At 47.9% G+C, this 25,025-nt stretch overlaps 1 protein-coding gene across 2 annotated transcripts; it reads left to right on the plus strand.

Annotated features, from left to right (window-relative positions):
* MUC1 (mucin 1, cell surface associated) lies at positions 1-24,594 on the plus strand. Of its 2 annotated transcripts, none has more exons than XM_035098717.3 (8): positions 1-166; positions 8,632-9,426; positions 10,787-10,992; positions 12,252-12,325; positions 14,336-14,469; positions 15,172-15,290; positions 16,335-16,481; positions 22,748-24,594. In XM_035098717.3, the coding sequence occupies exons 1-8, from the start codon at positions 106-108 to the stop codon at positions 22,814-22,816; spliced, it is 1,605 nt and encodes a 534-aa protein (XP_034954608.2). In that variant the 5' UTR covers positions 1-105; the 3' UTR covers positions 22,817-24,594. The 2 variants fall into 2 exon arrangements, with proteins under 2 accessions (XP_034954608.2, XP_034954609.2); XM_035098718.3 differs by having other exon boundaries at positions 16,335-16,410.
* Positions 24,595-25,025: the final 431 nt, after the last annotated feature.

The raw sequence follows: 25,025 nt of genomic DNA on the forward strand, positions 1-25,025 counted from the left end.
CCCTGATACCCCTGCAGCTCGGTGGACCTGCCTTGGGAGTTTACAAAAGCCCGTGAAGGAGCGTGCCTCGGACACCTGTCCACCCCACATCTCCGGATCCTCGCCATGGAACGGAATATCCTGCAGACGGTCGGCCTGGCCTTGATGCTCTTGGCCTTGTGCCCAGGTGAGCAGATGGCAAAATGGGTGGCTTGGAGCTTTGGGTGGGGGGGGAGGCGAATGGGGAGGGAGAGCAGCCCCACAGATATTGTCGGGCAGGGGCAAAAACCCGTGGCAAATATTGTCCTGGACGTTTGCCAGGCGAGGTGATAACAAAGGGGTGCTGGGCACCTTTTGCAGGTGTGTCAAAAGGGAGAATGGCAGACGGGTGTGGCTGGAGAAGGTGGAAGGAAGAGAGTCGTTATTCTAGGGAACGGTGTGCTCTTTCTAGATGGAGATGGGCTGGGTGTTGTGGGGGCCTCGAGGCTAAGACCCCAGGCTCCTTCAGACTGGGGGGGTGTTTCAGTGGGTGGGTGCAATAATAACGCATTAGCTGTGGATTTATACTGGGCTGTCCGGATATCATTTTGCTTAGTTGTTTTGCAATGCTTCCCCCAGTGCTGGGAGCAGTGCTGGGTTACTTAGGGTACCAGCAAATGAGGGGCACCTCAGAAAAAGAGGAATTTTTTGGGGGGGGAGAATCTCACATTTGAAGAAGGCACCATGGGAAAAATCAGAACTTAGTTAGACTTCTTTACACTTTTGGTTAGACTTCTTTACACCATTTCCCTGCTCTCTTTTGATTACTTACTCCCCACAAAACCAGGGGGGTGTCCTTCTACCAGCGATTGAAATACTGCGAGGAAATCAGGTTGTAAATCTCTGCTTTGTTTTGTGTTATTTTACAGATTTTATTTTATGGTTTAGCATTGTTTGTATTTTGAACGGCATATGGTGAGGGGGCACCATAATCATTTCAGTGCTTGTGGCCTCTAAGGATGTCATACGGAGGAGGGAGAAAGATTGTTTTCTGCTGCTCCAGAGAAGCAGACACGGAGCAATGGATTCAAACTTCAAGAAAGAAGATTCCACCTAAACATTAGGAAGAACTTCCTGACAGTAAGAGCTGTTCGGCAGTGGAATTTGCTACCAAGGAGTGTGGTGGAGTCTCCTTCTTTGGAGGTCTTTAAGCAGAGGCTTGACAGGCATACGTCAAGAATGCTTTGATGGTGTTTCCTGCTTGGCAGGGGGTTGGACTGGATGGCCCTTGTGGTCTCTTCCAACTCTATGATTCTATGATTCATCCCTTCCTGGTTGCCATGGGATTGCTGTCCGGAGGGACCCTAGGCAGAAAGAATCACTAAATCCTTGAGTTGGAAGGGACCCCGAGGGTCATCTAGTCCAACCCCCTGCAATGCAGGAATCTGTTGCCCAAAGTGAGGCCAAAACCTATGACCCTGAGATTAAGAGCCTTGTGCTCTATACTGACTGAGCTATTCCACTAATAAAATAAATGGAGACATTTGTGGTATAAAAAGTTGCAGGATTTCAGGTGAAGTTACAGGATGTGTGCAAATGGGGAAAAGAAGCAGTCTGTCTGCTCAGAAACTCTTCCAGGCGCAGCGGGATTGGGAGTGGAATCCCCCTATAACAGCCCTGTAATCATGAAAGTGCAATTAAAAAGAGAGAGAGAGATCTGGAGAGGGTCCAGTCTTGTAATGAGATCACTTTAATCTCCAGCTCATTTGTTACCGTTCCTGAGCACAGGAATGTAGATGAAAGGGGGAAAGGAAAACAAATCAGGGGCATGGGAGAGTGGGCAGAGGGCTTTTGAAGTACAGTATTGGCCTCTTTTCCAGGAAAACTGATCCTACAATAAATCTGTTGGCCTTCAGGTGCAAACGCTTTCAATTGTCTCTTTGTTGCTTAGGTTAGGTGGGTTTTTTACTCATATATAGGTATGGAGGCATAATTAGGGTTCCTTAACATATTTGATGTTAAGCCAGGCACTCCTGTCTTGCACTGCCTCCTGCAATTTGGTCAAACTCATGTTCGTTGGTTCGAGAACACTGTCCAACCAGAGGACGAGATGGTTGGACAGTGTTCTCGAAGCTACGAACATGAGTTTGACCAAACTGCGGGAGGCAGTGCAAGACAGGAGTGCCTGGCGTGCTATGGTCCATGGGGTCACGAAGAGTCGGACACGACTAAAAGACTAAACAACAACAACAACAACAACAACATATTTGATCTTAGGAAGGAGGTCTAGCTAGCTTCATGTTGCCTACACGGGCTGGCAGATTTCCAGCCCTACCTGAAGATTAAACATGGGGTGCTCTGCCGCTGACCTGGATCCCTTCTTTAAAATATAATAGTATGATTCTAGTCCTCATGGTTTTGAACCATGCTTTTAAACAGGAACATAGGAAGCTGCCTCGTACCATCTAGCTCAGCATTGCCTACACTGACTGGCAGCAGTTCTCCAGGGTTTCAGGCAGGAGAGATCCCCAGCCAATGCCGGGAACTTGGGTCCTTCTGCTTGCAAAGTAAACACTGCTCCTGAGCTATGGGTGCTTGCCAGCTCTAACGCCCTAAGACACATGATGAGCGGAACATAGCGATCCAAGGTTTCACACTTCCCTGAATGTGGCTGTGCAGGTTTCAGCTAAAAAAAAGAGTCATTTAAAAATGCTATTTGGAAAGAAAACTTATTTAGAAATGTGAAAGTTGAGATGGTTGTAATCAATGCTAAATCCTAATCAAAGTAAGCCCATTAAAGTTAATAAACAGGAATGACCTACGCTGGTTAAATGTCTAGTATGCAAAAATAAGGGTTGCCATATGTCCTCTTTTTCCAGGACACGTCCTCTTTTTTCATGGGTAGAGTTGTCATAGTGATCCATAGTTAAAAGTGGAAGTCAGCAAATGCGTATTCTTTTTTGCTCTTCAAAATATGGCAACGCTAGGTGGAATCTACTTGGATGCAACCCAACATATGTTTAAAAGAAAAATGCATTTCAAACATATCTAAATGTGGATTTCCATCCATTTTTAAACACACTGTAGATCAGGGGCCCCCAGACTTACCGTGCAGTGGGCCGGAGGGCAGGGGAGTGCGCGCCCGTGCGCATGCGCACACGCACACGGGCGGGAAAAAATCGCCGAAAATCCTTTGTGCGCATGCGTATGGGCCTCCCCCAACCCGGAAGTGCATCGGAAATGATCTCTTCTGGGTCGGGAGAGGCCCATACGCATGCGCACAAAGGATTATCGGCAATTTTTTGCCGATTTCTAAGATCGTCGCCGCGCCGCGCGCCGTAAGAGCGGGCGGCGGCAGCGGGCGGCGGGGGTCGTCGCGGGCCGGATTGGGAGGCCGATTGGGCCGCATCCGGCCCGGGGGCCGTATTTTGGGGACCCCTGCTGTAGATTAATGCAATAGCAGGAGTGCAGAGATGTCTATGGGGACACAAGAGAAAGGGGAAGGAAGGGTTGTAAACCAGACCAATCCCAAGGGCAAACAGATTTTCCTGCTGCAACAAAAGGCTTTTCGATAAGGAGAATGGTCCTCCCTTTAGAAGAGGGGGGAAACAACTTCTGACTCAACCCAAACTGGGAGTGTGATGGGATTGTCAATAGCAAACCTTGTTAAGACAAACAAGCTTTCCTCTGTTGCTTCTCCTATGGTACAGTACTCTTGGATGTGGAAGCGCTACCAGCTGGTTGTCTATTAGGGCTGTAATACTTCAACAAAGGAAAAAGCAAAGGCTGCTTTTTGTGGGGCTGTAGGGAGATTTCCCCTTCCCACTGCTTTCCTCAGAGCCTTCCTAGAGCCCCCTACACATGTCCTTTTTTGTGCATTCATGATGATCACCAGGGCTGTTATGTGTGTAGGGGCGGAGGAAGGGGGCGGTGGGGGCAGTCCACCCCGGGTGTCATCACTGAGGGGGGTGACATTCGGTGTGCCGCCAGCCCACAACTCTCAAGCTTACCCTGAGCCGTCGAGGGGGGGGGGAGCTGTGCCGCCTTGCCGGAGGCCTTCCCCCCTTTGTTTTGACAGCTCGGGGGAGGCTTGGGAGTCGCGAGTGGGCGCCGCGCTGTATGTCATCCCCCTCTGTGATGACACCCGGGCTGCTTCCGGGGGGGTGGAGCCTACCCCAGCTGTCAAAAGGAAGAGGGAAGGGAGGAAGGCTGCTGGCAAAGCGGCGCCCCCCCCCAGGAAGCCGCTTGCCATGGGCAGCTCGCTCCACCTCCCATGGGTGGCTCACTTTGTCCCCATGGGCGTTTCACCCCCTGGGACACTGGCCATGGTGCCCCCCGGGACACTCCACTCACCCTGCCACCTGGGACGCTCGCCTCGCCCCCATGGTCCCGCCCTCATGTGCACAGCATGTATGCCGCTCTGGGTGCCAGAGCAGCTAGCTCTGCCTCTGTATGTGTGACCCTGTTTTCAGTCCTGTTTTTTATGCCTGCAAAAATTTCATGGCAGACATCGTCCTTCATTTCCAATCAGTATGTGCCCCTTAACTTCCTGCTGAAAGCCTGTCACCGTGATCAATTTCCTCTTGGAGTGATGCTGGATGAAGATTTTTTTAAAACCCTCAAAATCCTGCATTCTTTGTGTGGGGGAGGAAGGGGGGAAATGACAAAAGTCCAGGAGGCTGATTCAGACCGTTCGTTCATCTAGCTCAGCCCTGTCAACAAAGTCTGGCAGCCGCTCTCCAGGGCTTTAGACTGGGGGGTCTTGCATGCCTTCCAACATGTCTTTGGTGAAAATAGAAACGCCCTACTCAACAACAACAATGTGGATTCAGGTAGGTAGCTGTGTTGGTCTGACACAGTCAAAATAAAAAAATAAAAAATAGTCCAGTAGCACCTTAGAGACTAAGTTTGTTCTATGGGACGCAGGTGGCGCTGTGGTCTAAACCACAGAGCCTAGGGCTTGCCGATCAGAAGGTTGGCGGTTCAAATCCCCACGACGGGGTGAGCTCCCATTGCTTGGTGAGCTCCCATTGCTCCTGCCAACCTAACAGTTCGAAAGCACGTCAAAGTGCAAGTAGATACTGTAATTCCAGCGGGAAGGTAAACGGCATTTCCGTGCGCTGCTCTGGTTCACCAGAAGTGGCTTAGTCATGTTGGCCACATGACCCAGAAGCTGTACACCGGCTCCCTTTGCCAATAAAGCGAGATGAGCACCGCAACCCCAGAGTCGTCCGCGACTGGACCTAACGGTCAGGGGTCCCTTTACCTTTAAGTTTGTTCTGGGTATGAGCTTTCGTGTGCATGCACATTTCTTCAGATACCCAGAACAAACAACAATGTTGGACCTTCTGCATGCTAAAGCTAAGCATGTACAGCTTTCACTGAGCCACAGCCTATTTCAAGCCCCAATTGACTGGTTCTGACTATTTCCTGCCCTGACTCTGCAAACATGCATGACAGAATCCCTTCCAATCGAGCCAATTCTGGGGTTTCCTGGCACTTCTGGCAGATGCCCCACATTTCAAGAGGAATCAGGCGAGGCTGGCGATGATTTCAGCAGACAGCACCAACTGCAGCCATCTGAGGTTTGGTCCCAGAGATGTTGCTGCAATGTGCTGTGCTGTGGGGGAAGGACTCTGGAAAGAAAATTGCACAATCCATGGGTCATTCTCGCCATCAAGGGTATGCCCAGGCCTCTGTCAGCGAGACCAAGCTGACTGCTCTGGACCGGTCTAAGGGCGTAGGTTCCAGAGGAGGCCAGCAAGCAGAAACTGCTTACGGTTCACACTGGAATAGGTACAGTTTCGGTTTCCTATCCAGTTTTCATTTTTCCAATCTGAAATGTGATTTTTATTTGATTTGTTGTATTACTACACTTTTCGATCAAGTGAATCTCAGAGGTTCACAAGCAATAAATAGCAACAACATAATAAGACAGAACAGAACATCACAAAAACAGCATGAATCATATAAAATAATTAACAAATCATCAATCAAACCAGCACTATTTTTCTAGAAAAAGATGTGCCAGAATTCGCCATGAACTCCTCCCTCATTCTCTTAGAATGGCAATGGCGCCCACCTGAGAGGTGATGTAACTATGTTCCAGCAAGTTTCAGCTGCAAAAAAGCCCGGAATAAAACAATTTGAATTTATAAAACACTATTAACAAAACAGCAACTGAAAAATAAGCTAAACATCAAAATTAAATTCAGTTCTCTACATTCTTACAACAGTCTACTTAAAAAAAAAAGGCCTGATGAAAATTCATTAGCATTTTAGTGCAAATTTCTACCAACTTACACTTTTCCTAATGTACACATTTCTGCAAAGCAATTTGCTTATCATACATTTTTCAGTTTATTTGCACTAATAGATGCATTTTTATGCAGACATGACCCTAGTACATGCACTTTTATGCCTGTTACTTGCATGGAGATCCGCAAAACTTTGAGAACTGCGAATTTCAGAAGACGCGGGTTTTGGTTTGCCGATTACTTTGGAAAGTGTAAATTACATAACTTCACTTTTAAATGCAAACTGAATTTGCATTGCTTGGCCATCCCTTTATGGGAGCTACGATGGGGGGGGGATGCTTTTGGGTTACGTTCATCAAGAGATGATAGCTACAATTCTCCCACTACAGAAATCTTAGTCTATTAATCACTGAAGTGTTGTATCAGGGGCAACCAACATTTGACACCCTCCAGAGGTTGTAAATCCAAGTGTCTCTATTTTCAAGGGACGTCCCTGATTTAGAGAAGCCGTCCCGGTTTCTGATTTGATCTTGGAATGTCCCACTTTTCCTTAGGATGTCCCTATTTTCATTGAAGAAATGTTGGATGGTATGGATTTATCAAACCTCCCGAGCCGCCTGAAGGCAATCCTGTATAGGGAAGGTTTTTTAAAAAATGTTAAATGTTTTATTATGTTTTTATATATGTTGAAAGCTGTCCAGAGTGACTGGGGCAACCCAGTAAGATGTATGGGATATAAATAGTAAACTTATCGTTATGAAATGGGACGTCCCTATTTTCATCGGAGAACTGTTGGAGGGTATGGAATCATAGAACAATAGCGTTGGAAGCGACCCTGAGGATCATCTAGTCCAAACCCCTGCAATGCAGGAATATGCAGCTGTCCCTTACAGGGATCGAACCTGCAACCTTTGCGTTATCAGCACCACGCTCTAACCAACTGAGCTATGCAGCTGATGCTGCCAGACTACAACTCCCATCATCCCCAGCTGCCAACAGGGGGGTTATGGGAACTGGAGCCTGACATCTGGAGGGCATCCCCTTGGCTGCCTTTGCATTTTTACCGCCAGTAAGAAACCTGTAGGGCCTCCAGTTTCCCAACTCCCATCATCCCTGACCACTAGCCATGCTGCTTAGGCCTGATGGGAGATGGCATCCCAACAGGTTCCCCACCACTGAAATAGTCTATCCTGGAAGAGGGCCATGGGTGGTTCACCCAGGGAGTACAGGTACTCTGTGCTGCAGCATTTCGTTGCAGCATCCATTTTAGGAAGGTGTTCATTAAATTAGTATTTTTTTAAAAGGACAGAACAGAGCTAAATAAAAGAATAGAGGGCCTAACCTGGGTGGTTTATTGTGACCTTTACAAAGAAAGCTACCCCTGCCATTCCAAGGCCATCTTCCTCCACTGCCAGAGGCAATGTGTTTCTGAACACCAGTTTGCTGGGAACTGCTGTCACACTCAGGTCCTACTTGTGGGGTTCCCATTTGGTTGGCCACTGTAAAAACAGGACACTAGACAAGATGCTCTCTCTTTGCCTGATCCAGCAAGGCTCTTCTTAAGTTCTGAAGGCCCGTCCAGGCATATTAAAAGCAGAAGGCTTTTTGGAGCAAAACTCATGGGTTGAATGCTCTTTGAATAAATGGTGCCACTTCCAGACTCTAACCTCACAGCGGATGGGGAAGCCTCCAGGATGAGGCTGTTTTTGTGCATGCCACCTGCCAGTCTCCGACAAAAGCAAGCACAGGGCAGAGATCAATAAAGAGATGCTGTTCTCTCTTGCCCATGCCATATCTCCCTGCCCTTGAACTCCCTTACAGTTTGGACTGGACGTGGCTGCACATGCTTACTTGTTGCCTAGTATTTTAAGTTTCCCTGCACCTATCAAAGAGGCAGCTGGCCTGGTGACTATACACAGCTGGTATTTTCCTCGGGATTTTTGGAAGCAGCCCAACATTAGAAAGATAGGCTGATTATCCCAAACCGTTCTTTTGAATGTACCATCCTTATATCGCTCAATCTAGCCCAGTGAAGCAGAACCTGTGGCACTCCAGAATGTCTACAACCTCCCATCATCCCTGACCATTGGCCATGCTGGCTGCAGGGGCTGATGGGAGTTGGAGTATAACAATGTCCAGGCTCCCCATCCCTGTTTTACACCTAAGTGCATTTCATGTGTGATCCCTGATAGGTTGGGACGTGTGTTTAGGAGATGGGTAGAAACAAAAGGAAGGCCTCTTTTTCACCAGCCATAAATCCTTCAGGTGTTTCCCCAAATTGGGTCATTAATGGGATTCTTTGCTATCTTCCCAGTGATCTCAGACACTACAGAAGCCACCGTCTCCCCACCCTCAACAACAACTTCCCCACTGGCAATCATGTTTGACACCTCTTTAATAGAATATTCTTCCACAGGACCACCCATCCTTGGGCAAACCCCGAACTCTGATGGGATACCATCCCCCATCACCTCCACAGATGGACTCACAGAAACCTCCACACCAGGAGAAACGAAAACGTCCACAACAATTTCCACAACTGGAACCCCACCAATAACGTCCTCCACAGAATCCTCCACAACAGCAACCACCTCTGAGGGAACTACAAAATCCCATGTGACGGAAATCTTCACCACCCCCACAGAGGGATCCAGAGAAACCTCCACACCTTCAGTAGAAAACGAAAACTCCACAGCAATTTCCCCATCTGGAACCCCAACAATAACGTCCTCCACAGAATCCTCCGCAACAGCAACCACCCCTGAGGGAACCACAAACTCTTATGGGACAAAACCCCCCACCCCCTCCACAGAGGGATCCAGAGAAACCTCCACACCTTCAGGAGAAACGAAAAGGTCCACAACTGGAACCCCACCAATAACGTCCTCCACAGAATCCTCCGCAACAGCAACCACCCCTGAGGGAACCACAAAATCCCATGCGACGGAAATCTTCACCACCTCCATAGAGGGATCCGGGGAAAATTCCACATCCTCAGGAGAAAATGAAAACTCCACAGCAATTTCCCCATCTGGAACCCCACCAATAACATCCCCTACAGAATCCTCTGCAACAGCAACCACCTTTGAGGGAACCACAAAATCCCATGCGACGGAAATCTTCACCACCTCCACAGAGGGATCTGGGGAAAATTCCACATCCTCAGGAGAAAACGAAAACTCCACAGCAACTTCCCCACCTGGAAGTCAAGGCAGGTTTCCAGCCCTCAGTGCTGAAACTGGGAGGATTTCTGTAGATTAATATGCATACAGCAGACTGCATTATGCAAAACAACAGCATGAAACCCAGGCAGCAAACACACCAAATATTTAAGGTCCTTTGGTTGAACACCAAAGTAGCACTAAACCTCTCCATCTATTGGCACAAGGATTTCTCCCTGTGCAGGGGAAGGCTCTCCTTTCACCACACCCCTCCTCCTGAAACTGTTCTGGGGGTTCTCCCCAGCCCTCTGGAGCAGATCGGGGGGGGGCACAGTGTTCACTTGGGCGGGGAGGGAGGGAGGAGGGGGAAAATGCCCCATTGAGCAAGGAGCAAGCCTTGCAAGGACAGGACGCAATAGCCGAATGCCGCCCACTTCAGCTTGCCCTCAAGTATCCTGGGAATAGTGCTTTAGTGCTCACAGAGCTTTGATTCCCAGCATCCTTAGCAAACCGCTTCCCAGGATCCTCGCAAATACCCCATGCATTTAAAAGTATGGTGGGTACACAGCTTGAGGGATGTAGCGAGGTTGAAGAATCCAACTTATTTTACCACAGATGCTCCACCCAGTGAGCTATGGGTCTTCCCCACAGATTTCCCATTCCTCCCCAAAGGGAGAGGAATAAATGGACATGGAGGGGACTCCCACCTGAGACACCTGTTCCTACCTACACATTCCTTCCATTGCGGGGTGATGGTGGGCTGGAACACTTGACTGTGAAGGCAGATTCTGGGGCTCCATCCGGAGGCTCCTCCTGTGTTTCGTGTGCTGCTCTGGTTCGCCAGAAGTGGCTTTGACATGCTGGCCACATGACCTGGAAGCTATACGCCAGCTCCCTCGGCCAATAACGCAGGATGAGCGCTGCAAACCCAGAGTCAGTCACGACTGGTCAGGGGTCCCTTTACCTTTACCTTTTACCCAAAATGGACATGGAGGGGACTCCCATCGGAGACGCCCATTCATAACCATTCCTTCCATTGCAGTTTTAATGTTGGCTTAACTGCTTCATTGGGCTTCTGCAGAGGCTGCTTATGCCACAGCTGGGGGGGGGGCACCTCTCACCCCATGGATCTGCAGTGTCCAAAGAAATAGCAGAAAGGGACAATAAAACAGGGGGATGGAGATCAATGAACTTTTCTTGAATGAAATGGAAAATGGCTGAGGGTGAAATGCAATGAAGGGGGCTTTCAGTTACAAAGGCGTACGGAATCCTGAAAATTGAATCAAATCTTGCCCACCTCTAGTACCAATCCCCAAATAGGACAACAGGCTTGTCTTTTTCATCAGCCACAAATCCCTCAGGTGTTTCCCTAAAGTGGGTTATTAATGGGATTCTTTGCTGTCTTCCCAGTGACCTCAAACACCACGGAACCCCCCACCTCCCTGCCCTCAAAAACAACTTCCACACCGGCAACCACTCCAACAACAACCTCGACTACACCCCCTTCTTTGATGTATTACTCACTCAGCTATCACATTGAAAGGGTATTTAGTGACGACTTGTTGAATCCGTCCTCCAGTGCCTACAGCAACCTGAGCATGACAATTGGGAAGATGGTAAGTTTTGTGGCCTTTCCACCACCCTGCGGGAGGGGGCTGCAGGGAAGGGGGGTGCTACTGCTCCCCAGCCTCTCAGAATGGTGATGAGGTGAGGCTTGCTAATCTGTAAAGAGTAAGGCAGGTCTCTCTGCCTTTCCAGGGGTGTCCAGGTTTGTTACGCAGGCAAGAGCTGAGAAGCTGCACTCCAGGCCCCCTCGTCACCCTCATCCATGATGTACTCTCCTGCTGCCCCGCATGTTTTCCTTCCTAAATCCAGAGACTCCATGTTCTTTGAAGATCTGAACAGGAGAGCCACCTCAATAGGGAATCTCCAGATTAAGGAAGGAGACAGTATGGGACCACAGTAGCTGGAGCAGAGCGTCACATGGACAAGGGGGAATTAGAGGGCTTCACAATCCGCATTAAGCCAATATATGGACAGGGCCTAACATTATTCCTGCTTCTCCTGCAAAGGCTTCCTTTGTACATTATCACCCCTGAGACGGTTCATGCACTGGTATAGCTTTTCCTGGCCTGGGACTCTGGGGTGGGGGCCCAACATAATGTTTGCTTGTTTGTTTTCTTTAATTTGTTTTTTTGGATGCTCTGAGAAATGTGATCAGGTGGTGGAGCGAGAATGTTGGCATTCATTTCAAATCAAGAGTCAAGTTTGTAGTCCTTATTACTTGGAGCAGGGGAAGGTTACAAGTGGAGGTGGGGCTTGGTAAAATCCCAGAAATTAGGGGAAGAGGAGTTGGTTCAGTAATGCTCTCAGTTGGTAGTGGGGATGGAGAGTGGGGCCAAGAAGATCTCAACGCCCCATCTCTCTCTCTCTCTTCAAATGAGCCAGTAAACAGAAAAAAGTAAGCAAAATTATGCAAAATCTGAGAAAATGTAGACAACATTTTTCATGTCTCACACATGATGCAGAATCAGATCTCAGAAATCTGAACACTGTGTGTATTTTCCTTCTTTAGGTGTGGGAAGGAAAGGTGTGTGTTGCTTTAAATAAAATTATTTCGTATCCCTGCCCAATCACTTAGCTAAATTTTAATTCTGTAGTTTTAAACTGAGTTTTTATCTTTACCATACACTGCTGAGAGATGACTGAAATTAAGTGGTATATAACTTGCCGAAGGAAAGAAATAGTAAATATTATCTCTGGGAGGGTACAGAAGGCGAGGAGGCATAACTTCATCCCAGCCATGTCTCAGGCCAAAGAAAATCAGTTCATATCCTAATAATACAACATGCGTACCTCTTCTTTCTTTCCACAGTACAATGCAGTTTACAACTGCTCAGTGTGCCCTGCTGCTGGGAGGTATTCTGGATACACGGTGAATTCATTCAGGTATGGAATGAGGATTAAATAAGGGCTAGGGGAAAGGGTCATGTAGGGTTTTCTGGTTCTTACAAAAAAAAAAGCAGTTTAATCGCCTCCACTTGGTCCCAACCCTGTGCTGTGCAAGGATCTCATTCAGAGCAGCTTTTCCTCTACCCCATGCTCTTCAGTCTCCTTTCGTGTGGCCCAATTAAGTCTACAGCACTTCATATCTGAAAGACCCCATGGAAGCCAGACACCACGGCTAGGTTAGTGGCTATGTCATTGGGGCGCATGAGTGGTAAAGGGGTCTCAATGCCAACCACACATGCGTTGAGGGAAAGAGCCAAAGAGAAGTAAGACTGGGTTGAGCACTTCTGCACATCAATCCTAAGCAGACTCTGGCCAAATCCACACCTTACATTTAAAGCACTAGTCTCCTGGGCCATGCACAAGTTCCCAGGTTCAATTCCTGACATCTCCAGGTACTGCTAGACCCCCGGAAAGCCCCTGCCATTAAATGTACACACATACAAAATTTTATTTGTATGTTGTCTTTCTATAGTCAAAATTATGCTCAAGGTGGCTTACAACATGAAAAAACACATAATTACAAAAGTAATGAAAGTAGTCATAAACAATGCTATTTTTCTAGAAATAGAGGTGCCGGAACTCACCATGAACGCCTTCCTTAGTCTCGTATAATAGCAATGGTGCCCACCTGAGAGGTGACGTAACTGAGTTCCAGCATGTTCCAGCTGAAAAAAAGCCCTGATCATCCTATATAATAAAGTGCAAGTGTCTCTGTGTCCAAGTTTTCCCGTGTGTCCCTGGGTTACTGCGCATGTGCCCCAGGAACACAGGGATTGGACAGCAGAGACTGCACGCGGGCACTCCCCCCCCTGCCTCCTCCAACCGCCGCTCCCGGCCGGAACGTCAGGGAAGCGAGGGTGGAGGCCGGTGAAGGCCTCCTCCTCACAACCCTCCCTGGCCCGTGAGAGGAGGGGGAGCAAGGAGGGAGAGCAAGGACAGGTCCCAGGGTTCGGAGAAGCGCTGCGCAAGCGCTTCTCCGAACCCCAGGATGTTCTAGCGCCCGTTATTGAACGGGCTGAAATACACTAGTAATAAATAAAACATCAAAAGTAGAATCCTAGAATTGTAGCGTTGGAAGGGACCCCCAAAGTCATCTAGTTAGTACACAATGAATTTAAACAATTTCCACATAAATCATAACAAGGCCTAAAACAAAGATACAAAAGATTAATACATATCAAAAACAGAAACAACCCCCACAAGCAAAACCCCTGTAATGTAGACAGTACTGAGCTAAGCGAATAACAGAGAACCTGCACAAGCGTCGCTGACAACTCCCTCCCCCCATATATATTCGGTAAAATAGAAACACCGTCACCCGAACCCACCCCCACCCACCTTTCCCCCATCTACCTCTTTTCCCCCTTTCCTTCCCAATGTCTCAACAAATGAAACTGATCTGTAAAAATGTTATGAGAGACGTTGCACATATTTCTGTAAACCAAGAAAATCCTTAATAAAAAAAAGTAAAAAAGAACAGACTATAATGAGCTAGACCAGTGTTTTTCAACCACTGTTCCGCGGCACACTAGTGTGCCGCGAGATGTTGCCTGGTGTGCCATGGGAAAAATTGAAAATTAGTTTATATATAGTCAATATAGGCACAGAGTTAATTTTTTTAACATTTTCTAATGGTGGTGTGCCTCGTGATTTTTTCATGAAACAAGTGTGCCTTTGCCCAAAAAAGGTTGAAAAACACTGAGCTAGATGGACAAATAGTCTAGCTCAGTACAAGACAGGTCCCCCTGTGTTCCTGTATGTTCCTACCCACCATTTCCAGCTGAAGGAGAAAACTGTTGTTCCCAGATATGTTACCTGGAGATGCTAGAGGTTAAGCCTAGGATCTTCTGCATGCACAGCAGATACATTGCCGCTGAATAACGTGTGGGTGTGAGGTTGCATTTCCAGATGCTTCAATGTGTCTCTTTTCTCTTTCTAAACATATAGGCCTGGATCAGTAGTGGCAGATACGACACTATGGTTCAAGGAAGGCAAGCCCATTTCCTCCGAAGAACTACACACTGCTCTGAGTCAAGCAACTCCAGAGCAACTGCAGTATCTGAAGCTGTCCAACATTGAAGGTGAAGGGGTTAAGGATGAGCAGCCGTGGCTGGGTATCATGGCAAGGCATCCCTGGGGTTGTATCTAGGCCACTCAGACCCCCACGTGTGGAATTAGTCGCTGACTTCCATTCCTGAAAGTCTTGCCAGGTTTCTAGCCCTCAGTGCCGAAACTGGAATAGATTATGTGCCAAGCGGCATGCACATTGCAGATTGCTTTATGCAAAACAACAGCATGATGCCCGGGCAGCGAACGCACCATACGTTTAAAGCCCGTTGGGTGGAATCCAACATACCACTAAATCTCTTGTTCTATTGGCATGAGGATTTCTCTTTGCTCCATGGAACAGTCTCTGCAGTCTTCCTGCACGGCTCCTATAAAAGTCTTCTGGGAATCCCCCAAGCCCTCTGGAGAAGATTCAGGGAGGGGCAGGGTGCAAATGAGAGGAGGAGCAAGCAGAAATCCTTGTGCGGACAGGATATCAATGGTTGGCCACTGCCCATTTAAAGCACATGGCTTCCCCTCCAAGGATCCTGGGAACCGTAGTTTGCTGCTCACATAGCTACAATTCCCAGCACCCTTAACAAAGTACAGCTCAGTGCTCAGTTACCACTGAAATTTCCAGGAGTGATTTTCTTGGACATGCAACCTCTCTCCATCCCAAGCCCAGTAGCCACACTTGCCTACCTGGGCCACTGATATCCACTCTTACCATTTTGCAGTGAGGAAATTAGAGTCTGACACTCCCAATCGCCCAGAGACTGTCCCAGGCTGGGGCATTGCTCTCCTCGTCTTAGTTTGCATCCTCCTCCTCCTGGCGCTCATCGCCTTCCTGATCCTGGTAAGTCTCTCAGTCTTCTATCTCAAAATCAAGCTGGTGGAGGTGCAGACCCACTGGGCCCAAAAACAACAGCTCTGCCACCAGCTACATCAACCCGCCAGGTGGCTGGAGACTCAGGGAGCTGGTTCTGCAGAGACCCGGAGCTAGAGATGCAAGAGTAGTGGGTGTGGTTGGGGCAGAGCCAATGGGCCACCTGGCAGACATGGGGAACATAAGAACCCGCAGGATCATGCCTCGTGTCTATCTAGCTCAGCATCCTATTACTCAGTAGTGAATCAGACATGCCTGGCAATTTTTAGTCCTCATTGCCATAACCAGAATAAATGAGGCAAATTAGTGTGCACGTTGCAGATTCCATTGCACAGAACAACAGCGTGATTGTCAGGCTGCGTATGCGCCATACGGTAGGTTTAAAGTGCATTGGGTAAAATGAAACACAGAGCTAAATCTCTTGTCCTGTCAACCCTCCTGTCTTCCTTGCCACCCGAGTATATGCCATTTGGAGGTATACTGCCATGGAGCATGGAAGTGCCATTGAGCTGCTGTGGCTAAAGAGCCTTAAGAAGAGCCTTGCTGGATCAGGCCACAAAGACCCATTCATTCCAGCCCCCTGTTTTCCACTACAGCAGCCAAGCGCCTGCCTCCAAAAAACTCACAAACAGGGCAACAATTACAGCAGCTGTTACTCTTTCCCAACTGGCATTCAGAGGTAGAGTGTTTCTGGAGCTGGAGGCTTCCTCTAGCTACCCTAGCTAATACCCTTTGATTGCTAATAGCTCTTTGGCCCCTCCTACTAGCGGCATGTCTCCCTCGGAAGGTTGCCCAGAAGCGAATGCAGCCTGCTGATGAAAATGGGCTCCCCATTTCTGTCATATGTTGTTACTCAGAAGTAGAACTTGGAACCATAGAACTGTAGAGTTGGAAGGGACCCAACAGGTCATCTGGTCCAACCCCCTGCTCTCACAGCTGTCTCTCACCTTCCCAATCCATCTCTCCCAGCAACATGACCTTTTCTTACTCTTACTCTTCTTCACTCCCTCGCAGATCATCTACTGGTGTCGACGGAATCACCGGGGGGAGCTTGATTTGCTCAGCAACCAAGACTCCTACCACATCATGAGTGAGTACCCGAAGTACAACACACACGGGCGATACGTTGCCCCCGGAAGCAAGCCTAACCCATACAGTGAGGTGAGCAAGAGTCACTCACCCAACCCAAATCCTGGGATGCTCTTTAGTGACAAAGTACATAGGAACGTTAGAAGTTGCCATGCACCTGAATAAGCCCATTGGTCCATCTAGCCTAATATTGTCTTCACTGACTGGCAGCAGCTCTCCATGATTTCAGACAGGGGTTCTGGAGATGCAAAGCAAATGCTCCTCCCTGAGCTATGGCCTTTCCCCTTAAGATAAAGAAAGATTCTAGTCCTCAAGTTTCTGAATGAAGGGCTGATTAAAACAGGATGCTGCTTTATACCGACTCAGACCGTTGGTCCATCTAGCTGAGTGTTGTTTGCACTGACTGGCAGCCCTACCTAGAGATGCAGGGAACTGAACCTAGGACCTTCTACATGCAAAGCAGATGCTCTACACCTGAGCTACATCCCTTCCCTCAAAAAGAAAGGCCTCATGATTCTAAACACAGGGCTGAGACCATAGCTCAGTCTTTAGAACATGAGACCCTTAACCTGAAGTTCATGGGTTCGAGCCCCATGTTGGTTGGAGGATTTCTGCATTGCAGGGGGTTGGACTAGATGACCCTTGTGGTCCCTTCCAACTCTACAGTTCTATGATTCAATGAAATAGGAATGGAGGAAGCTGCCTTATACAGAGTCAGGCCCTTGGTCAATCGAGCTCAGTTTCTGTTTCCATTCCTAGTGCCTCCCCCACCTATACCCTTCTAATCTAATTCCTCCCCCCCCCCCAAAAAAAAAGAAGCCCCATAGAAACAGTTAATGGTTTCATGCAGGCAGGCATGAATTTGCCACATTGCACCTAGTTGTTACCAGTGTTATTTATGTGGGGCTCTGGGGAGGTGTGCCTGGTAACTTTCAGGGACAATTTAAAAGCATTCCTGTTCACCCAGGCATTTGATTGCTGAAAGACAATGTTCCTGGCAACCCTGAGTTCACTGTCTGAGGGACTGTTTTTAAATGCTGTTAGAAATTTTTAACTTTTTAAAGAATTATTATTATTTATAATAATATGCTTATTATTATTATTATTATTATTATTATTATTATGCTGCACATCGGACTGGGCTACCCCAGCAACTCTGGGCAGCGTCCGACACATTAAAAGACATCAAACATTAAAAACTTCCCTGTACAGGGTTGCCTTCAGGTGTCTTCAGAATGATGTGTGTATTATTATTATTATTATTATTATTATTATTTATTACTGTATAGTGTTTTTCTCATCCTGGGCACCTTCAGGAGGAAGGGCGAGATATGAATTGAAATAATAATATTTTTAAAAAACCACCCACATGAACATTAGAGGGACTCCAGGAGTACAAGCCCCTGCCCCCAAAGAGCTTACAATTTGAAAAATTGGACAGAAGAAGGTAAACAAACACAGACTCCCAGCCAGGCCCTAAGGATTGGAGGGGTTGGGGTATAGTGGGAATTATCCCAAGCCCCGCCATGTTTGCAGGTGAGATGGGGCCGCAAGTCAGTTGTTTGCCTCTGATTACCCCTGCCTGCCCTACCCATTTCCCTACCCTGTATTACTCTCCCTGTGTCAGCCTTCACTTTGCAATCCCCTTGCGGGCAGAGACCCTGCTCGCTGAGCGACGTCAAGGGGTTTTCCCTGCGGCCAACATCTCTGCCGGCCATGATGGAGGGGACCCTGAAGCCCCTGCCTCTCATCCTTCATGACACAACGGTTTCACCGCTGCCCTCGAACCCCAGAGCGGGTTTCCCTGCCCTCCACCTCCGCCCCTGAGTTAATCTCTAATGGGGCAGCGAAAGGCCGCAGCTGTGGTCACCGTGGCAACGGCCAACGGCTGCTTCGGCCAAGGCTTCGGCCTAGCGCACCTGAGGCAGCCTTCCACCTGTTGCCATGGAAACCTTTTTCCTTCCTCCACTACTGTCACACCAGGCTGAGGCCTGGGGAACTTCCACAAATAGCACCCACCCAACCCTGCTTCCTGACAGGCCGCTGACCCTTGAGAACGGTCAGCATGACCGTCATGGCTGGGTAGGCCATGTTGCCAAGGCGACCTGCGCCAACCGACCCCAGCAGGGCCTCTCGGGCATTAGGTGGCTCTCAGGAAGGGAGTGGGTGCCATTGCGCATGTGGCAGGGAGAGAGGCCTGCTAAAGTCACCTCGGTCCCCACAGAACCGGGTGGTGCATCTGTCCTGTTCCCTACGCGGCTCTGCTGAGCAAACATGGAGACGTTGAGCAAATATTTAGCTCAGCACCCTGGGGCTGTGTTATAAGAATTTTGAGGTCATATATATATATATATATATATATATATATATATATATATATATATATATATATTGTTCATAAAACATGTACATGAATGTACAGAAACATGTCTGAAGCAGCACAGGAAAACAGGCCTGACTGACACCATTTTGACTCTCTCTGACCAGGTGTTCCTCTGCAAGGAAGAAGTGGGGTGGGGGGAACCTTCTCATTGTCTCAGGAATTAAAGTGATAATCCCTGGCATCCTGATACCTGACTGCCAGACAAAAGGGTGTGATTAACTTGGCTGGGAAACAGGGAAATGTAAATATCTCTCAATTTTGTTGATTAGGTTTTGGGGGCAGGGGGCAGGGTCCAGACTGCTCAGATTACTGCCACCAGACCTCCCCTTTCATGATGTACCTATGATGAATCTAGGGAGGGGGGTCTTGGGCTACACCCCTTCTGTGACATATGGATGATGCTTCTGGGGGGTGGGCTGAAACCAATTTCAAATTTCTTTTTAAGGGCAAGACATCTTTGTTTGGGGTTCCTTCCTTGTTCTCCTGTGTGAGAGGAAGGACCCTGTTGCAACAGCAAAAATAAAAGTGCCTTGCTTCGTAAGTCCTGGTTTGGTCTCTGTTATTTGGTGGGCAGGAGACGCTTAAATTCGTCTGCTTGCCTGGATCCTTGAGCTCTCCCTGGGTCAAGATCCATTTCTCTGGGTTCATAGGAACCAGCTTAAATTTTACAACAGCTGTTTGCAAATCTAGGAGGAGGAGGAGGGGAGGGTTAAGCCTGGCACTGCAGGTCCCTGGAATGGCTTCACCCTCCTCCCTCCCGCCTTGTCCCCCTGCTGCAACTGAATACAGCTGGCATCGCTGGTTAGACTGGGGGGGGGGCGTGGTGGTGGTCCCAGGCTAGGACTGAGCCCGTTTGCCCTTGGTGTGGTTGCTGCCTGGGGGTGCGTGGCCAGCACCTCAGCTGGCCTGGCCGCTCCCCAGCCTCGTGACTGGGCAATGTTTACACACGACATTGAGCTGCTTGTGATGTTTCTGGCCGCTTTCCAAGGCTCTTTCCTCAGTAGCTGGCTGCTGCTCCCAGTGTTTTTAACCCCTCTGGGGAAGGGGCACTCAGTGGGGTCGATCCGGGCAACCTGGACGTTGGGGCAATTGCATGCGCACAGCCCTTTAGTTAAGCTTGCTCCACCTTGGCTTTTTCCTTCTCGAAAGGGGATAAGCAAGGCGCTAGCCCTCAGTGATCCACAGGGAAAGGTGGAAATGCACCTGAGCCCTTTGCTTCTCTCTGTTTCCTCAGCATATCAGGTTGGAGTGAAGGACATGGAAGGCAGACCCATTGCAATGGATGGTAGTGGCAAAAATAGCTCCCCAATAGGTCAACTCTAAGTAGAACTTAGGCCACAACCTTAAGCACTATTCTTCTTCTTTGGCGATCACTCGTAACCGAGTAAGATTGTCTTCCATAAACACGGTTTTAACAGTGGGTCCGTAAGTGATTGTGGAGGCCAATTCTGGATCCACACGTCCTTCCACAGTGGGGACATTGGTTCCAGGCGGGAGTTGATCACAGTGTGGATTTGCCAAGTGTGCCTTCCTCTTAGCACGTTTCTCCCTCCCTTGCGTCCTGAGATTGAGTTTCTTCAAAGCCCAAGACACCTTTGGTAAAGGTTGTTCTATAGTGGCACTTTAAACAGTCATGGCTTCCCTCTCGAAAAAATAATTATGGGAGCTGCAGTTCATTTGGGGAGCTGAGAGTTGTTAGCACACCCTCCATTCGTCTCCCACAGCTACAGTTTCCAGAGTTTCCTGGGATTGACTGCTTAACCACTCTATTGATGGCTATATTATACCTCCCCCGTCGGAGGCAGAGCTGCTGATGTGCTCAGGTCCTGCTTTTGGGCTTCCAATGGCAGCATCTTGGAGCAAATATGCTCTTATGGGTTACAGCTCATGCCCTGCCAGTGGGCTTCCTTTTCTGATGGGCCGCTGTGGGGAAAAGGATGTTGGGCTAAACTGGCCTTTGGCCTGATCCAGCAACAGGGCGTTCTTATTTTCCAACTGTGGCCAATCAGACCATGACCCACAGCTGGGACAGAGCCACCCATGTGGGGAACCTTTGGCCCCACAGATGCTGCTGAACTACAACTCCCATCAGTCCCAGCAAGCATGACTCACGGCCAGCGATGATGAGAGTTACCGTTCATCAATTTCTTGAGGACCAAAGGTTCCCCACACTTACACAAGATGGAGGCACTGGCAGCCTTTGGGAGACCCTTGAGGTTTGCAGAAGTGCAAAGAAAATATTTTGAAGGGGGGAACCTAAAGAGCGGGGGTTCCAAAAACAACCGGGTAAAGACAGAGCATGTTCAGTTAGCATGAAGTGCCTCGGTGCCTTTTGTTTGGGGTGGGTGGAATGGAGAATGCTGCAAAAGGGTAGGGCTGGCAGGTGGGCTGCAGCCTCATCTGAGTTGCAACTGGGGGGGCCCTGGTTTAAATGTACAACCCATTTTCATGTTCCCTTGGTTCAAGGTCACTCACAAAGATGTTTTTAAAAGCAAGGCTAACAATGTTCCAGGAAGCAATCACACATGCCGGCCCTTACCAAGGCAAAGCTGTCCACAGGTGGCATCATCCAAAATCTGCCTCCCCCGCCAAAAAAAGTGCCCATTTTTGCCACTTGCATCACCTGTACACCTTGCAGCTGAGCTGCCCTTATTTGCTCATATCCTCCAAGTTCCAACCATGCAAAGAGGCACATTTGTTTGCTTTTTAATGTTACGTGACAAAATAACTCCTCATGCCTTTGCTGGGAACAGGAGGCATAAAATGTCTTTTATGGGGCCTGATGACTGGCACGCCTCACAAAAGAATTTTGGAAATTTTCGCTTCTGAACTTCCCTGTTGCCAAGGTAAAGGTCTCAGTGGCCTTCTGTGTAAATAGAATTTGCACAGGATATTCTAATATTCAGAATTTTAAAACCTAAGTTTGCCCATGCGTAAGTTATTCAATCCAGTGTCAAATCAGGAAGGATGACGTTTTCCCTGGCCAGGAAGGCTTTGTTGCCGCCAAGCTATAAACCCATGAGTCTATAAATGGGTCAAGATTTGGACCCACATCTCCCAGTTTAAACCCTTTCAGATAAGCAGGTTGCTGTTGAATGTTCACAGGATCAGAGCGCATAAAACTGTTGGCAAGCCTGTGCAGATCACTCTACTTTCTCTCTTTATGCTGTATCCAGTTTTACTCAAAATTAAATCAACTGAAATGCCTGTTAGCCATTAATATGTCAATTCATGTCAATGGATCTGCTCTAAGTAGGGATGAATGGTCCTGCTCATTTTGAGTCTCTCGGTTTCTCATTTCTCCAAGCTTAGTTTCAGTTATCTACCTTCCTCTAGTGGTTTGTGATTTGGGGGGGGGGGAGGCAGAATCCTCATGAAAATTCATCAACATATCAGTACAAATTTCTCCTTTAAAAACCCACATTTTTGTATGGAGTTTTGACTTAACATACATATTTTTGCAAATAATATAGTCTAATATAATGCTTTTTGTATGTGTTATATCCCCACAATGTACCATAAATGCTATTTGGAGAATTGCATCTCAGAATTCAAAGTACAGATTTCAAAGAATGGCTGTGTTTCCATTCTTGTATTGTTTTGGAAAGTCCAAATTCAGTAGGTTCTGCTTCAAATGCAAACTGAATCCATTTTCTCTCCCGTCCTTCAATCTGAGTTTGAATAATATTGAATACAACACACTGGACAGATAGAAATTCCATTGGTGGAACTTTTTCTGGCACAGCAATACAAGAAGCATTGCACCTCCTGTTTCATTTCTTTTTTATTAATGGCAGAGGAGCAAGGTCGGGAGAGAGAAGTTGGCAACCCTGGAGCCAAATATGTGAATATGGTTAGTCGCTCAGCAGGGGATGTTTAGTGCCAAAGCACAACTTCCTACATGTCTTAGGTGATTGTACTAACCGTTTCCTTTCTCTGTGTGTTTTTCCCACAGACTCTACCAAGGAACGGTAATGCTCCCTTCTCCTACACCAACCCCACAATGGCCAATGATGAACTGTAGGCAAAGCACACCCTACAGTTGGACTTGGCAAGGGGGGGTTAGCCAGAACCTGGCTGAGCCAGGTCAATTCAGGGATATTGTTGGGCTTCGGTGTGAATGTGGGAAGGATGAGTTCTGCAAACAAGCTTGGAAATAGCCACTCGCCTACTCGCCTATGGCGAGTTTCAAATTGCCTGAAGGCGAACAAGCAGCACAATTTCAACAACTGAAAGAATCTATTCCATTGATGTGCCAAAAAAATCCCCCCCGTTGCAAATGTGTTGTGAGCGAGCAACCCTCTCCAAAGCTAGCTGTGTCCCTCAAGCCTGGAATGTTACGCTCTGAGCCAGCGGAACTCCCTGTCACAGGGATCTCACCAGGGCTCAAAAGATCAACGGGAGATTCTCTTGCACTGGACAAATTAACTAAGAAGATGAGGACGAAAGGAAACCTCCTAAGCTGCTGAACTGTAAATTCTGAGTTTCCAGACTATTTTCCCCATCACCCCTATGTAAAAGCTGAACTTTTCTGCTGAGTGTCAAATATTTACTAATTAATTTTATTTTTATTAATATTAATATTCTATTAGTGATTTTTGTAAAAAAAATCAAACTGCAATATAAGAGATCAACATGTGCATAAATATGCAGGTCCTGCTTTCCGAACGCTCACTCTGCAAGAATTCACTTATCCAAACATGAGGAATTAGTACCCAAACCTTGCTATACACATTGCATATTCAGATATGCAAACAGAGAGCATTTTTTACTTCCTTGTTTGCCTTTTGCTGGTTGGCTAAGGAACAGAACTGGACCGTAGTGGTCTGTATTTTAGTAAGGTTTCAGAGGGTTTTCTTAAGGGGTGGGGTTTATTTTGTGTTGTTTTTTTTCTTATGGCTTTTAGAGGCCAAACTTCCATGGCTGGGAACACATTAGAAATTTCCCCATAGGAATCAATGGAAATCCTTGTATGAACTCTTGCCTCCCAAATGATTTCCAGGGGACGCATTGTGTTCAGATAGTGGGACCTGAATGTACTGTACTGCCTTTTGGGGGAGATTTGTCAGACTAGGATGCAAAATCTCAACCCCCGTGAAACCTGGGAGAGGGCAGAGTGCAATAATCAAAATAGCCGTACTCCAATCTTTTCTCCCCCACAATCCTGCTCCACACATGGAACAATCCTTGCTCCAGACAACCTTGCCATCTCCCTCGGAATATTCTTCCATCCCCTCTTGGAGGCCATGTGCCTCTGAATACTACTTGCCAGGAATTACAAGTGAGAAGAATCGCTGTTGTGCTCAGAATGATCCTCCTTGTGAGCTTCTCGTTGGGGCATCTGCTTGGCCACTGTGAGAATAGGATACAGGACTAGGTAGGCCATTGCCCTGATGCAGCCGGGCTTTGCTTATGTTCTTAAGCTACAGCATGCCCCCCCCCCCGAGTAAGAATGCAGAGAGGCAAGGTGCATCTTGACCTGGCACCCCCAAACTTCGGTCCTCCAGATGTTTTGGACTACAATTCCCATCTTCCCCGACCACTGGTCCTGTTAGCTAGGGATCATGGGAGTTGTAGGCCAAAACATCTGGAGGGCCGCAGTTTGGGGATGCCTGATCTCGACCTTATTTCCTCCCTCTCCACCTCAACAAGCAAGAGTTCCAGAGGAGTCAAACCCAGATGCATGAAGGAACAAGATTAACCCAAAATATTTATTTAAGGTGGAGAGGAAAAGAGTGTGCCCTTTCTTCCAACCCAGGCTCCTTAAGCTTCAATGCTGGAGTTACCTCTTCCCCCCCTCCCCCCCAAAATCCTATGCTTCCATAGGGATGCTGTCATTCCAATTCTTTGGAAGAGGAGGTTTTTGAAAGCCAAATTTGGCATCTGCCTTATCTGTCTGCAAATCCTGGTGCTTGGGGGGAGGGGTCCTCATGGACAGTTTTGTACAACAGCGAACCTCAGAATTATTGGGTGAAGGGTTTTGGAGTTGGTGGGGGAAGGCAAACAGGGAGTGGGGAGGAAGAGGATGTGCCGTGGCTTCTGTGACAAATTCTATATTTATAACATTTAACAATAAACGTATCTATGTTGGTATCAAGGGTGTGTTGCCTTCTTTGCTTTTGGGGTGGGTCTCTTTTTATCACCTGACTAAGGCTGCAAAGTTTTTAACGGGCTTGGCTGACACACAGAAAGCGATGGAAGATGCACCTGAACCCACGTTTTCTGTGGGGCCC

Source organism: Zootoca vivipara, chromosome 16, assembly GCF_965207765.1.
Source record: "Zootoca vivipara chromosome 16, rZooViv2.hap1.1, whole genome shotgun sequence".
Taxonomy (NCBI): Eukaryota; Metazoa; Chordata; class Lepidosauria; order Squamata; family Lacertidae; genus Zootoca; species Zootoca vivipara.